At 35.4% G+C, this 16433-nt stretch overlaps 1 protein-coding gene across 2 annotated transcripts in view; it reads right to left on the reverse strand.

Moving 5' to 3' along the window:
• Positions 1–21: 21 nt before the first annotated feature.
• Positions 22–16433, reverse strand: part of Zir (dedicator of cytokinesis) — a 49862-nt gene continuing 33450 nt past the window's right edge. Inside the window, exons 21-35 of one of the 2 annotated variants that reach the window (XM_089630897.1) lie at positions 16114–16295; positions 15732–15994; positions 15519–15642; positions 13624–13871; positions 12147–12434; positions 10713–10871; positions 8398–8574; positions 7807–8038; positions 7152–7281; positions 6612–6783; positions 6345–6525; positions 6038–6231; positions 5348–5553; positions 4967–5113; positions 22–4565 (exon numbers count right to left, since the gene is read on the reverse strand). In XM_089630897.1, coding sequence (XP_089487023.1) covers positions 4526–4565; positions 4967–5113; positions 5348–5553; positions 6038–6231; positions 6345–6525; positions 6612–6783; positions 7152–7281; positions 7807–8038; positions 8398–8574; positions 10713–10871; positions 12147–12434; positions 13624–13871; positions 15519–15642; positions 15732–15994; positions 16114–16295 — 2743 coding nt within the window. In that variant the 3' untranslated portion in view covers positions 22–4525. Of the gene's footprint in view, positions 4566–4966; positions 5114–5347; positions 5554–6037; positions 6232–6344; positions 6526–6611; positions 6784–7151; positions 7282–7806; positions 8039–8397; positions 8575–10712; positions 10872–12116; positions 12435–13623; positions 13872–15518; positions 15643–15731; positions 15995–16113; positions 16296–16433 lie in introns of both variants that reach the window. The other variant, XM_089630896.1, reaches the window with a different exon arrangement.

Genomic DNA, 16433 nt, shown 5'->3' on the forward strand with positions numbered 1-16433 from the left:
ACTCTTTTGAGATAATCACTCACAAGTCATAGGTTGTGGAAACGTATGAAGAATGGATTACATTAGCGATAGAGAATCGTAATATCCATTTTTATCAATTTGGGTGTTATTTCAAATAATTAATCTTCAATGGACAAGTTGATTTGGATGTTGGAAACAATAAGTAATAACACTTTTGAATTAATCTCTTTGATTATTAATGCATTTCAATTGAAACATATTTCATTATAAAATGGATATCGCAATTAATTAATATATATTAGCTTGATATATTTTCTACCAGGAACAACCAACTATACTAGGAGTTATACAGTGCCCCCAATCATAAAAAATTACAATATTAAAATATTTTGTTGTGTCCCAAAGTTCTAATCTTATTGCTATTGGATATAATGTAAGTTGTTCCAAAGATCAGTCTAGTATTAGCACCCAACATAAGCACAGTTGGATTTCAATGTTCTCTATTAGTATTCGTATCCTGCTTTGTGTTTACTACACTAATAATCGATCCGTTTATTCATCCCTTGAAATTATTCTCCCGACAAGACCAAGGCGTACATTATCAACTAGGGTCATTTAAAAAGAGAAAATAAATTGTAAAACAAAGTTCAGATCATTGTCAATGTCTAAGGTCGGGTTGTATCATAGAATTTGAACAATTCATCAAATTTTAAAGTAATATTCAAGTTCTGTGAAAGTCCTATTCAAGTTCTGTTAATATCCAAGTAATTTGAAATAACCGGCCCATGATGAAATAATAACTTGAATTTTAACTTTAAAATTTGATCAATTATTCAAATCCTGAGAAAGAAACTGTCCTAAGAATAAGAATATACCATACTTGTTTGTTAACTCCTCGGGCCTATGCCATATTTTGGACTTAAGGTCGAAGTATTTCCAATTTGCAATAAAATCCAAATAAATGGAATATTTCTCAATGTGTCTTAACACATTTCTAGTTGGTATTTTTTGCACTGGCGCTACGCTGTCTCCGGGCGAAAATAAAGATCCCGCGTGAATTTCTTTAATTTGTTTAGTCGCTATATCTTATTCGAAAATAATTAAAATATTTTAACCGCTTCATGCTTTTAAATGAGTGACGCTTGCGCGCTAAATGCGTTCCAATTTCTGCTAGCTCGAGTAACGCTCGCCGGTTTTGACTTGCAGCGTTCTATTTTTAGCTAACACGAGTAACGCTTGTGACAGTTAGCGATGTATTTTACGCAATTTGAATTTGCCTGCAGTTGAGATTGGTCGTGTTTTTGAGCTGCTTATTTCGTTCTTATTTATATTTTAATTGAAAAATGTATAAACTATGAATAAAACATTTAAAAAACTCCGATTTAAAAAAATAAAACTTTTTATTAAAAAACTCTAGCATTAAGTGGTTAATAAAAATTTCTACATAGTAACTCAGCATACCCAAGCTATAAAAGTACTAAACGAAAATCGAATATTATTTGAAATGCAACTCAATTAACCTTGTTATATGTTTATTACGGTTCGCCTATACGTATTTGCCCATACCTGCTTTCTTTAAATAGTCTGACATCTCTCTTTCGCTTGCGCACATAGTAGTTGAGTGGGGCGGAACAGAGATAGAGACTCGAATCAGGTTTCACAGTCATAAAACATCATTCCAGCAATTGAATTATTACAATAACAAAATATGTTATATAAATCTATCCTTTTGTTGAAATACTAATAAGAGATTAATGATAAGAAATACGAGACAGCGTAACGCCAGCGCAAACAATACCCACCAGAAATTTGTTAAAATTTAGAATGCAAATATAAAAAATATTTACCTTACGTTTAAAGGTGCACATTTTATTTCTTCCATGGATAAAATCTTGATTTTAATGTAAAGCGTGGTGTTCTTTCTTACTTACACCCATTTAGATTTTATTTCTCACCATGGTGACATGATCTAAACTGTCTTGTCAAGACAGTAAGGGAGAAAAGCAAACAAATTAGCTTGAAGGGTTAATCAACTTAAGGAATAAAACTTGTTTAATATTAATGGGGCAACTATTGTTACTTTGGCGATTATCATAAATACAGTTATGATTGATTATTCAATATAATTCTAGATAGTTTAGAATTGAAAACATTCTGTGTATGAATACTACAGGAGGACATTGCTAGTGGTCTATGGAAAATTGGATTCTCCGTGTTGAGGGAATAATATATGGGTCTATTATTTATTAACTTTCAGTAAAGGTTTTAAAATTAGACTTGTTTTAGTTATATGAATAAATTGGCGACGACGATCGATAATTACATATTACTAATAACCCGTGGTGATAAATCATAATCATTACCTCACTAGTTATCCTGTAAAACATTATAATAATAAATCTACGTATTACCTACCTTTATAATCTAAACAATAAATATTAAAAAATAATAAACAAATTAATGTTTAGGAAAATCGTTTTAAAGAGGACACACGTCAATAAGTATCGAAAGTTTAAAAGGCGATTTTTATCAATTACATTTAAATTTAGACTTGCGATTCAATTCGACAATGTTCTTTTTAGATTTTTTGTTTAATTCTTCAGTTTCCTAATGGAAACACAATTATTATTAAATATTTTGATCCATCCAGTACGCCCCACTAGGCACCAATTAAGGTTCTTTTTAAAATGATTCACCTGTAATATTATTAGGTGCTGCGATAATGAGAATCAGTGTGAACGTAGTTACATACAAAGATAATGAGAATCAGTGTGAACATAGTTACATACAGAGATAATGAGAATCGGTGTGAACATAGTTACATACAGAGATAATGAGAATCAGTGTGAACATAGTTACATAATATTTGGCTAATTTATATAGCGCCGTTTTCGTGAGAAATCACCTCAAGGGCACATACAGAGATAATGAGAATCAGTGTGAACATAGTTACATACAAAGATAAGAATCTACAACAACCCAATTCAGATCTGGAAACAAATTTGGCATTGTTAAAAAAGTTGCCATTTTTATAAAAGTATTGCTATGTATTGATTAGATGCTAAGAATTGCTTGAATAAGAGCAGGATCTAAATAAAAATACTGAAATTCTAATATCTACACCAGTTTTTAGCCTGAGCTATCATTTTTCAATGTTTGTGGGCCACAGGAGGTAGGGTACCGACAGCATGACATGGCTAATTTTGCAGTCGAAGGCGTCACCAGAGCACATTTTTTCTAATGTGAATATTGTACAAACGTTCCCACTCTCCGGAACTAGTAGGTATTATAACTCAAAAATTTAACTCTGTATCTTCGTAAAATATTGTATTTCATAATAAATAAATCTTTAGATGCCATAACAAAATTTATAATAAGTCGGAGTTCTCAAATACAATTTGGTCAGGTAACCTTTTGTATTTTGTAAAACGGTAACCATTTGATAAAGCAATCATATGTTGCGCATTCACAAATAAACCTTGCGTGAGCTGAGCCATGAATTATGGCAAAAGAACAAAGCTACCGCAAGCGGCGTTCCGCGCTGTTTGCGATTGCTTCGTACTATTCTCGTAATTCGTGACTCGGCTAGCACTTTGATTCGTATGTGTATTCGCAGCATTAGAATGCATAAAAAAGCATTGCAGGTGATTAATTTTACAATTCAAGGTCAAACCTAAAAATGCTGCTGATTTTTATCAATCTAAAATTTTAAAGAAGTAAAAATAAGGCTTGCAAGTTTGGGCGACAGTTCCAAAATATTGTAGACAGACATTGAAGTTTGACACTATATCCTTTCATACTTTTAATAAAAACCTTTAAATATTTTGTTCATAGCACAAAATAGGGCCCACGGGTTGTGCATCACTGATCTAGGCACTCAAATCCTACTTCTCAACCATCATGGCACATAGTCTCAGCCGATTCGCATCTTAAATAAGTAAGGCAATTATTGTTACATAATAATAATTCTAGTTAGATTAATATTTAATTTACCTTCTAATCTTATTAATATTTTGTTGTGCGCTTGACCATTTTAAATAATACAAAAAAGTCAACCAATAAAAAAAAATAACTTTGGTAGTTACCCTTTTACAGGGTAGTGTATAATAAAATATTTTGTAATATATTATAAGTAAATAAATAGTAACTTAATGCATGTAATTGCACAATATTAAGTAGGTAAGAACCATGGGATGAAGAAAAATCCCAAACACTGAAGTGCATTTACTCCAAACACTATATGGGAAAGACATAATTGTTGTGCAGAGATTTTTCCCGTTAGTTTATTGATTAAGTAGTAAATTTAAGAATTTAATATACCATAAATCAAGTGTTCAACAAACGGAATAATACTTACACAGTAGGTATTCTGGTCGAGTGGATATAAAAAAGTACTGCATTATAAATATTGATAAGTAGGTATGTTTATAAAAATACTAGTTAAAAAGTTCTTGAATAAAATGGTTAATAGTTGTGGTTTTTACCGCTTCTTGTCTTACAATGTTTTTAATAGGTCATTCCTTTAAATATGTATTGCAATGTTCAAACATAAATGTTACCCTGCCTATGTATGGTACCTCCATTCAGCCTTCATTGCTCCATTGCTGAAAGAGAAACAAAGAAGCAATATAAGTAAAAAAAAATCTATATAAATAAAATGTAAATGTTCGTTTGTTCTAAATCTTAAATCTCTGAAAGTTCTTCATCAATTGCTTTGAAATTTTGACCCAATGTTGCATTCGAATACTCATGTGTTTTTATATTCCTATATTATATAGATTTCTCCTGTGACAGGTAAAAACATACTTTTTTGAAAAAAAGTGCCATCTGTTGGACGTAAAAGCAACATGCGCTATTGTTTCTCTATCTGCACAGACAGACTGAGCCACGTGTTGCTAGTAAATAAATAAGTACGTACATATTACATATGTATAAACAAAAAATATGAAGAAAGATAAGTAAGTAAAAACAAAGACAAGTAAGCAATATTTATTATAATAGTTACCTCAAGTGCGTGACATGTCCCGGAGTAGTTTGTACGAGAGGAGCCAACCTTTCTATGAAACGTTGGTAGTTTCTTTCTAGTTCTCTTTGGTATTCCTTCTGATCGCTTCCTATTAGGTTCTTGTTCTTCTTCAAAGCATCATTGCACCTGGAATGCCATTGCCGATTAATTAGGTATATATTGTTTATTCATTTCTATCAACGTAAGAACTACATAATAGCATTTTAAAGTTGTCACCCTCAAGTCTTATGTGAGATTTAAATTTAAATTTCAGCTAGTATAAAGTATAAATGACATGACATTTCAAAATAAAATCAACATCATGAATACAATCACACTTTGGAACCATACAGCTAATATAAACAATAATTAATAAATAACTTTTTAGAGAAGTCTTTGAAACACAGCCTCAGTTTGTTGGTCAGCTTGGTGGGGGGCTGCGTCCCATCGGCAACTCCTGACAGGAAGACGAGGGCCATCTCCATGGGGCCCTGGTTCACTGTGGTGCCGATACAGCCCTGCACCACCATCTGCAGCATCTTGGTATCCGGAGGGTCTTGATTTGTGGCGGCGCCCAGTTCATTGATCTGAAAAGATTGATGTCATTTTTATGTATTGTTTATTCAGAAAGTTTAGAATATGGTAATGATATTGTCTAGGTAACCACCCTCCTCTGTTAGTTAGGAAAGACAGCAGTACAAAATAAAGCAATATATCAATACAATTATGAGTAATATAATTTTTAGTATCCGCATAAAAAATCTTTACTTAAGAGTCCTAACTGCTGCCGACCATCATAATATTGCATAAACTTAACTAGAAAGCAGAAATCTGTCTGTCTAAAAGCAAAGACCTCTCAATAGGTGAAATCTGGAGTCATGAAAATTGCACAGCTTTTTTTCAGGAATTCAACGCAACTACTTTCAGCTCGCTATGTAATCTCAACTAAGATTTATAGAACTTCGAAATATCTACTAAAATGTAAAAATTTAAGACACAAAATTATTTGTTACATATTTTTCAATAAAAATCTTTGGTGAGCTAGTCTAGTAATACATAAAAAACCCTAACCTTCTTTTGAATATCCTCAATGGCCACTTCAATGGGACTCAGCACAATCTGCGTGCGTTGGACAACTTGAATCCTGGTTTTAACGTATGGGAAATGATGTGCCGTTGCTAATATGGTTTTCCGTTTGCATTGTTCAATGAGTTCTCCGTGTGCCCGACCACTTGTTGTGAAAGGTGTGGCATAGATGAAGCGTTCTGAAAGAAAAATAATTAAGACAAATTAATATTGTTTTTTAGATCCTGTTGCAAGCTCATCACAACCGTTGCGTTGTTGGGAGTACATATAGATGAGTAAGGTATGTACTTACTGATATTGAAATTCTTCTCGAAATGCGTCAGCTTATATCTTAATTCATAGGGTTCGAAATATGGTTCCACGTATGTTATTTGTATGTAAGCCTTATCTGGGTCCAGGGTGGCAGTATCTACTGTATTAGAGTCTTTGATAATCACAATGTTCTCTGATCCAAATCTTGTTCCATAGAAGTTCTGCAACGAAATAAATAATGACAATTGGAAAAACAATAACTGAAATGTGTAATTGATTACATTTTAGAAAGTGAATGGAAACTGACTTCTAATCGGCTAAATATCTCCGGTAATTTAGTCAGGGTAGGTTCCTTGTAAATAAATTCTTCAGCATTCAAATCACCGAATTTGGATCCGTAGAAACCAACTCTGAAATATGTTCCGAAGACACGCTTTCCACTGAGTTGTTCTATCCTAGTGTAAGCTTCATTTAATTTTCTGAAATAAATAATTAAGTGAATGATTCTCGATTATACATTAATTTTAATCTTTTTAACCGCTTCTGTGCCAAGAGCGAGTTAACTCGCATTCTTGGCCTGCTGTGCACAGCTACACTTCTACCTACTGGCATTTAAAAGGTTAAAGAAAGTCAAACATTCCCAGGTTACGAATAACCTGACAATATTTGAAAATCTCCTACTACCACCACAGTAAGCTGAAAATGTTGCTTGTGTTGTGATGGAGGACTTAGCCAGCCGAGGAATTGAACACACTACGCCTGGGTGGGACCCAAACGCGATGTCAACTCGGCCACCGACCGGTCGCATGAATGAATATAGTATTTTAATATATATGAATGTATTTACCCATGTATGTTTGCAAGTTTTTTGTAGTCTCTGTTGACTTCCGCTATTGGGATCAAGACTTTGTATACATCATTCATAGCTTCATACATTCCTGCTGTATGGAAAGAGTTAGCTGCATGCTCCAAAAGTCCTAAAAATAATGAGTAGTGAACATGTTAAAAAGGTCATTCATCTTAAGGTCCGGATAAATACTTGAGCCGAACTGCCGAGCTGAACCTCAACTTATGGGAAAGGAACGAAGCAACCGCAAATGGTGCGAAACGCCACTTGCAGTTGCTTCGTTCCTTTCCTGTAATTCGTGGTTAGGTTCGCGTTTTGGTTCGTAAATGTATATGTACCATTACAGTACCAGTATGTTATCAACCTATCCATCTTTATATGAAAACTTGAAAAGACTTCTAAATAGGATTGATTGTTAACTCTTCAGAGTGATAGCAATCTTTAGAATATACTAGTCAGGTGAGAATATTACTGTGTTTATTTGAACAGGTTGTTTGTTCTTGTGTTCAACAGCTTCCTGCTGGAATAATTTGGCGGCTTCTGCGTTTTCTACCTCCTGCGACATGGTCCTCTTCAAGAACTTAGGTTCTAGGTTAGAATGTATACTTTTTTCTTCGTTAAAATCATCAGGTCAGTGGAAACTGTCAATTCCTACCTTGAAGCCCCTGCTCCGTAAAGTCCTTGGCTAGGCATATGCCCTCGTTTCGGGGGGCCATCACATCATCAGAGACGGCACTCTCGTGCAGCGCATTAGGGGTCACCTTTTGCAGGGCCACTGCACCCCCGCCTAGCCGGGCCCCTTCGCCCACGCCCAGCAACACAAGGTACTCCGCCACCAAGGCCGCGCTGTGCACCAGACACATGCCCGCCTCTGTGTGATTATTGCGCTGAAAAAAATATAAGAAAATTATATTCAAGAGCAGTGGTGAAATTATTATGCACAGAATATTTTTAATGGTGGTACCTAAATGGTAATCGATTTTAAGTGTTAGGTTAGCTTTAAACTTTGTAGCCTAGGAGGACTGATCTATCAGCTACATAAGATATGCTTAAAAGCCACATAGTCCAAATCTGTTATGATGGCAAAATCTTGTGATAAAAAGTCCACAAGAGTGAAAATGCTCTGAATTTGCTTTGTACTATGACTGAGTTTTAAATACTGGTAGAAGTCATGGACTTTTATACAAAATTTTACAGCATTGATGATTGAATTTGGAGAAATACAAAAAATGATATCTATATTTACCTCCATGTGCTTCTGTGCCATATTAGCGAGCCAAGTCAGTCGTAGGTCGGGGCTGTTCTGATAGCCTTTAGCAATTCGGTGCATCAGATCCAGCAGCATTTCAGGGTCTTCTTGGAACTCTTTCATCTTTACCGTGTCTGAGAGGATCATGTGCAGGTTGAATACTAGGTCTTTGACCTATAAAGGGGAAAACGAACATTAGAAGAGGAAATCTATGACTGACTTTATACTCATAAGTTTTTTCTCGTAAATCGCTTATTTAAGTGACTTATGGCAAAATTACCAATTTAAACGACACTCTAAGTCGCTTGCTAAATATAGCAATTTACAGAAGTCGTAAGTTTTTGACAGATCTAATTGTGTCCGAACGAACTTTCAGCCTTCTCAAAGCTTATGAAATCAGTTTGATAAGTTGAGACGCTTATCATAAGAAATGGTACCTAAATCCGTCTATATTAAAAATTAAAGACAGGTTTTCGTAGGATTATTTTCCTATAAAACTAGGTCCTTTTTTTATAACTAAAATCTGATTAGGATTAGTGGATGAGTACATTATTAACTCCCGAAAACAATATAAAAAATAACACTAGACAGAACTCAAATAAGCACTAGCTACCTATGAAAATGAATGTAAACAGAAAGAAAATTTTCTGATTCCAAAGAAGAATATACAGTGGTGCCTCACACAACGAACGCCTCGCACAGCGAATGCTGCACACAACGAACTTCCTTTTCGTTCATTTCACGATTCATACAACGAACTTCGCTTCACACAACGAAGTCGCCCGATCTTCTACGATCACTGCCGATTAATTGCATCCTCCCGCGCAGGCAGTCGTTAGACTCGTTAGTCACTGCGTAGTACGCTTAACTTACGCACGTATCGCAGCAATCGTTCTTCATTACGAATTAAATCGCACACGTATCACGGCAGTCGTCCTTTTAAGATAAACTCAACATTTTTTTTATATGATGGGTTCTAAAAAAAGCAGGAAGGTGATTTCTCTTGAAATGAAACAGGAAATAATTAGAAGGAGTGAATGTGGGGTAAAACAGTGTGACCTCGTCAAAGAGTTTGGCCTCAACAAGACCACCATTTTCACCATTTTGACAAACAAGGATGCAATAAAATCAGCCAAAGTAGCCAAAGGAGTATCAAAACTATTTAATGAAAAACATAGATCTTCAATCCACGAGGAAATGGAGAGGCTATTAGCGATTTGGATTAAGGACAGGCAGGTGAAAGGTGACGTAACAACCCAAGATATTATCTGTTACAAGGCCAAGATAATTTATGAAGATCTAAAGAAAAACATCCCTGGAAGTAGCAGCAATCAAGATAATAAAGAAGATTTCAAAGCCAGCAGGGGGTGGTTTTTTAGATTTAAGAAAAGGTATGGAATCCACAGCGTTAATATGCATGGTGAGGCTGGCAGTGCTGATAAAAAAGAAGCAGAAAAGTTCTCTATTAATTTTCAAAAATTTATTATGGATGAAGGATACTGCCCACAAGTGTTCAATGCCGATGAAACGGGTTATTTATTCGGGGTTCGGGTTTCGATTATTTCTTAAAATTAAAAAATGTGTGTTTTTTTCATTATGTTTTTAGATGTATCTAAATAAAAATAATAACAAAAAATTTATCTTTTTTTTATGTCATCTTACCATATTTTATGCTACAGAACGAATTATTTTTTTTAACATGTATTGTTATGGGAAAACGCGTTTCACATAACGAACTTTTCGCATAACGAACTTGCTCCTGGAACGAATTAAGTTCGTTGTGTGAGGCACCACTGTACATAATTTAATTTTCAGGTGGTAAAAACTTTTTGAAAATGAGCATCCTTCTTTTTAATTATTGGTCGAATCCTTTCTAATCTCAATGTTTCTGTTTATAACATATGAATTTGAATTCAAAGTCGGTTGCTGTCATCTAGCTGTCATTTGGATAAAATTGAAGAATTCCATTCGATTCCGCTGTTAACAGAACAAAAGCATGTGGAGAATTGTTTCTCTCAAGCCAACTTCTATTCCAACACTTTATTTGGGCCTTTTCATCTTTAAATATTCTCGTAAATCGTTGTTTACAGGAAGCCATCTTACCGCAAATAAAATTACGAGTGTAGCGGTCGTGTGAGAACTTACGTGAGCAATAATTACCATAAGTTGGATGAATATGTGAACGCTCTTGTGATTAACTTATCAAAAACTTACGTAAGTAGTCAATTTTACTTACGAGTATAAAACCAGCCTAATACATAGTTTCCTATTTTAAAGAGACAAATGTTACGAAAAAAATAAAATGTATTTACCTGTTCAGGAAATGATGTGTCTTGTAAATCAGTATCTTGTTCTGCATAAAGTAGGATTGTTTTAAGGGCTCGCCTAAGGGAATCCTCACTGAATGTGGCATTAGTACCTACCAATGAACTCAAGGACATAGTGACCTGCATTTTCACTCTCGCAAAGTTCTGAAAATATTTAGAAAATCATTCATTTTAGCCAATAGAAATTTAAACATATACATAAAAAAAATTGTTTATGGTCAAATGATTTAGCGTTACCATCAGATAAAAAATACATGCGAGAATGTAGGGACCTACTCAATTAATATTAAAAGTTGAAGACATTGTTTATGGATAAATGATTAATGGGACGTTTTACAGCATGCTTATCTTTGTATAGTTTCCATATGGGCCGTCTTTTCGTATCCACTTGCGATAAAAGGGATGTGTTCTATTTTGGTACTTATTTTGCGTAAAGTTTAGACAAATTTGTAGTTTTAATAATAATAATAAAATTTTATTCCAGAATTCATGCAGGGATAGTGCAATGTAATACATTCCATATTTTGTAATAATAGACAAATATGTAATAAGAATATGTACATAGATAGGTACAAAAAACTGCGGAAAAGAAATGAAAAAGAGTTAAACACAAAAATGTGTGCAAGCAGCCATTTATGGAGGATATTTGAACATCTCCCGTCTTCAGAGGGTCACCAGGGGGGATTCCATTCAGGCAACCATGGCAGTGATGATAGTGTTATTTGGTTGGCGTAGTCTGCACTATAAGCTTTCCATGTGGTGGCGGAGAAGCGCTCTGAAAGAGTGCACGTCCCTCGAGGAACATTTCCGTAGCCCTGCAGTATCATGGTAGGTGGATTAGTTGTTTTCAGTAGAGCTGTTTAATGTTTTGTTTCTGCATTTTTACTGTTTTTGAGATCAATAAATATAGTGTTGTTTGATATTTTGTATTAACCCCTGTTTATTTATATTACCACAAAACAGTAAAAATGCAGAAACGAAACTTTAAACAGCTCTACTGCAAAACTACAAATTCGCACATCTAACACTGTTTTTCGGGACCGTCGATTTGATAACTGTCATCTCTCATTATGATCAGTATCGTGAACTTTTATTTTTGATGATTTGTTGACGGCAACAGCAATGGTAAATGACAGATACTTTCATGTGATCTATGGTTACGTTCAAGGTGATGCCATTTTTTGATGATTTAGTACCGTCACAAAATATTATTTCTTCTTTAATGGCAACTATCTGTATAAAAATAATGATCTTGTAAAGCAAAGATTTTTCATATGGGTCCAGATATAGATTCCATATGGGGATAGGTATGAAAAAAAGCATAGTGTAAAACGCCCATCGGAATTACCACCACAGAAAAAAAATATTTAAAAGTAGGTAGGTACCTACTGAAATAATATTAAAGGATGTCCTATTTACATTTCCAATTTCGAAGTTCTGCCTCATGAGCAGGTAGAGAGTGGCGGCGGCGTGGGCCCTCACAGCCCCACATAGGGCTCCACAGTGACGGAGAAGCACCAGGCACAGCTCCCCACACTGCTCCGTCTCGGAGTCAAACACCAGCCAGTGGAACTTGAAGACGAGTGACCTCTGAGTGGCAAACATATGCTGTAGAAGATTGGTGCTTTGATTTTTGGCTAGTCCAAGGAGCAGAACTCTCAGCACCAATCCGAATAGACTGTGGTGGGAGTCCCATCCTGAAGCCACCTGTCGAGAAAAAATAATTTAACGATTTAAAAATACAACAGAATATAGTAATACATACGATATAATAATATATACAACAGACACTGGGTCATCTTAGGAGACGCTAGCAGATATTGGGAGTGGAAAGCTGTAAGAAATGTAAAGAGGATGAAGAAATACCAAGATATACACAATATGCAACCCGGATAATTCGAAAAAACGAATTTCTCTTACAAAATGCTTTTTTTATTCAAAATTCATTAATTCGTAATTCGAAACTAATTATATGTACGCGCCGAAAATTTGTTTGTGTAATTCGAAAAATTTTTATTTTCGCGATAATAAATCATAAAATTTCATAAATCTGAATATGAAAGACTTTTTACGTTGTTATATATCGTCCTAATAAATTAGTATTATTATTTTGTAAATCCGAATTGATTTACACTGGAATGTCTTTTTTCAAATTTATTTAGAATATCCAAGTTTGAAGGGCCGAGAAAATTCTTTTTACGTGGAAATATGTCGTAATTTTACGAATTTACACTAAATATTTCAATTTAAAGGATCGGTCGCGAAATTTCGATTTACGCATAAATGTATTGTATTTTTAGGAATTTATTTTGAATATCCAAATTTAAAGGGCCGGCCGCGACGGAAATCGGCCGCGAAATTCCAATTTATGTGGAAATATAAAGAATTTTTACAAATTTACTTACGTGTTTAAAAGGCCGGCTGCGAAGAAAATCGGTCGCGAAATCTTGATTTACGCGGAAATATATCGTAATTTTACGAATTTACATCAAATATCCGAATTTAATAGCTGGTCGCGACGGTAATAGGCTGTGAAAATTCGATTTACAGAGGAATAATTCATATTTTTACAAATTTACCCCAAAGATACTACCCGAATTTGAAGGGTCGGTCGAGGAATTCGATTTTCGGCATTGTCTTCCCATATAATTTTGAATTAACGAGGTTCCACTGTTTATATTAACTCATTTTAAGCTGATTTTTCATACTGAAATGTATTGCTACCTAAAATACAAAGGATGTGTTTAATATATTTATAGAGGTATTGAAATAATTATAGACATGTCAAATCAGTTGACAGCACCAGATAGGAAGGGTTAAAGGGACTGGCCTACTGTCAAAGGAGAAACAAGGGAGGTAGCACAGTTGGAGCAAGGCAGACATCTCACTAGCTTACCTGCACAATAGTCTCCAATGTATGTAGCACCGTGAGTGAAACGTCCGCCGCCAGAGCACCTTCGAGATGCACAGGGGGCAAGTGCGGGGAGACCTGTGGCGCGGGGGGGTGCAGCAGGTGTGCCGCCAGCAGATGGGTGGGGTGCGCGGCGAGGGGGGCGGTGGCGGGGGACGGAGCTCCAGAGCCGCCGCGCACCCACTCCTTGCGCCAGCGCTCACGCTTCTCGCCGCTCATGGTGCTGTGGCAACCTGGCAAAGATGTTTATGCAAATATAATATTTCGTTATCCTGGCATATTTTTAGCTGCCTCCATTTCTACTGTCACCCTTGAGTTCTTTGTGTCCAAGATACGGTGTTCACCTCCACACTGATAGCACCTAGTTATTTTAGGCTTCCTGACACTTTTATATGGAAGCTTATTGGTGAAAAGCCCCATGCTTTAGTGATCTCAGTCAGCCATTTTCTATCCTGCTAAGGACCTTTCGAGAAAAACCATCAAGGTTTTAAATCTGACTGACTATCAAGTGAAATTAAATTAATGCGGCAGAAATAGCTTTCCCTGAGATAAAGGGTGTTTTTATATATTTGTTATTTATTGATTTTGATACATGGAACAGTTATTATAAAAATAAAAATACAAGGTAATATGTAACGAAAAAAATACAACAAGGGTAAATGCTTGGGTGTTATGGTAATAAGATCACGTTTCTGTAATCTAAAATCTAAAAAGTGATATTTTAACTTAATACAATGTTATGATATCCTTTGCATCATCTTTGCTATTTTATTTAGTTTTGAATTATATATCTAAAGAAAACAAAATTTTTTCAACCAGGATACTAAAAATAGATAACGAAAATTCACTTTGAAAAATAGACAAAATATTATTAAACCCTTGAAACATTTTTTTCTGAAAATGTGTCAAGTACGCCCTTATTATGGTACTGAGTATTGTCTTTATTGCGTTCCACGTATTTTGACTTCATTTTAATTAAGGACCTCCTCAGCAAACCGTCATTAAAATAAAACAGCATTGCCGCACAGACTTGAGCGTATAATCACAATGGGCAGTTAGATACATTTTGGTAGAACGAGCGGCCACGTTGTGCTCCAGTTTGCGCCTTAACTCTTAAATTTATACCGGAAAAAAATACTTGAGAGTAATTCGACCCACCGATAAAATTGCCTCTTTCATTGAACTGCCTCGGGTCACTCATTCCTTCCAATCTCTCCCTCCTTTCTCTTTTCATTTACTAGACAAGACATTGTTTAAGATATCCCTAGAATACAATAAACGAAAGTGGACAAGCAAACGGCCGAGGGTTCTGGATAATGGCCTCAAACAAGTGAAAAATATTTATAAATACGCATAAAATAATTGGGTGCCGAAATATGTACGAAATGGTTTGCCGAATTTTCGTCCAAGGCGAAATGGTCAGATTACTTGAGATGTAAATCTTTCAAGTTATTAAAAGGCTTATACATACGTGGACTTCCGTAGAGAAGTGGCTTACGAATACGATTTTCTGTGGGAGGATACGGGCTCTATCCAGATTGAATGATATTTTTTTACATCTATGTTATACGACTCAAACGAATATGAATCAAACATAAAATTAACATATTAATTTTCTCTTAATAATAACATAAAGTGTGACATTTTCTGTGGTAGTTCAAATATGAAAATACAAACTTAAAAATATGGTTCCAATGTTTTTACATAAATTTTATAAAAGTAAGTATGTACAAAATAAATATTGTGTTGTGGTGCAATAATATTAGTTTTCTTGTGAAAATGCCGGTTTTACTGAACACCATAGAAAAAATCTAGTTTGCAAGAAAGCCTGATTTGGTCAGTTTATGTAACAATGAATATAATGATGATGCGCTACTAACCTTTCCGCCTAAGCATCTCACTACGAGCTGACCCCTGTCCGAGAATGGCATCTTCCAACCGTGATTTGATGTCTGTTGTCTTTCTTACATTCTGCTGGGCACATCTTTGTATCTCCTTTTTACCCTGTTCAAATAAAAGTATTAGTTAAGGCAGTTACAGAACATTACTTTTAGGTTATTTTAGGTTAGGACTAGTAAGTTAGGTTAGGTTACCTTGTACTCAAAGCAGGCGAAGCACAGACTAAGCACCTGTAGCAAGGTGTGTATGCGGGCGGGCTGCAGCTCCCCGCACCAGCGCGTAATGGCCGCCTTATCCACGCTCTTCAGCACCCACACAAAGCACATAAGCAGGTTTCTCGTGGTCTCGCTGTTCAGTTGCGCCTTCACCACCTTCTTGTACTCATATGTATCTGACGGCGATGGCAGGCCCGAGTACGGTAAGATGTTCACATGGTCTTCGCCCAGTTGTTTACGATCTGAAATTACATTAAATAAACAACGATATCACTTTTACCTCAATAATACCTCACCAGTCGTGGGATGTCAAAAAGTTGAGAACTGTGCACACAGCTTTTCCTAGGATTTTATTTAGTACCTTTCTCTTGCAGAAACCCTCGATACAGCTGTGGGTAGGTATCCATCACGATAGCGAGCACTGGGATGTATAGGGCAGCCACACGAGCCTTCACCTCCGGCTGGGAGAAGCGACTGTCGGAGTCGTGAGATGTCAAAAGGTTGAGAACTGCGCACACAGCTTTTCCTTGCAATTTCGGGCACCTGTAAATAAGAATAATCCAATGAAAACACTAATACGAATTATCAGATAACAAACATAACTGTGCAGGTGGTCAAAAAGATATCAAACTAAAAAACGAAAAAAAAATATTTTTGCACAAGAAACCATCATACATTCTA

Source organism: Hesperophylax consimilis, chromosome 4, assembly GCF_061612785.1.
Source record: "Hesperophylax consimilis isolate HC1 chromosome 4, BYU_Hcon_1.0, whole genome shotgun sequence".
In the NCBI taxonomy this organism is placed as follows: Eukaryota; Metazoa; Arthropoda; class Insecta; order Trichoptera; family Limnephilidae; genus Hesperophylax; species Hesperophylax consimilis.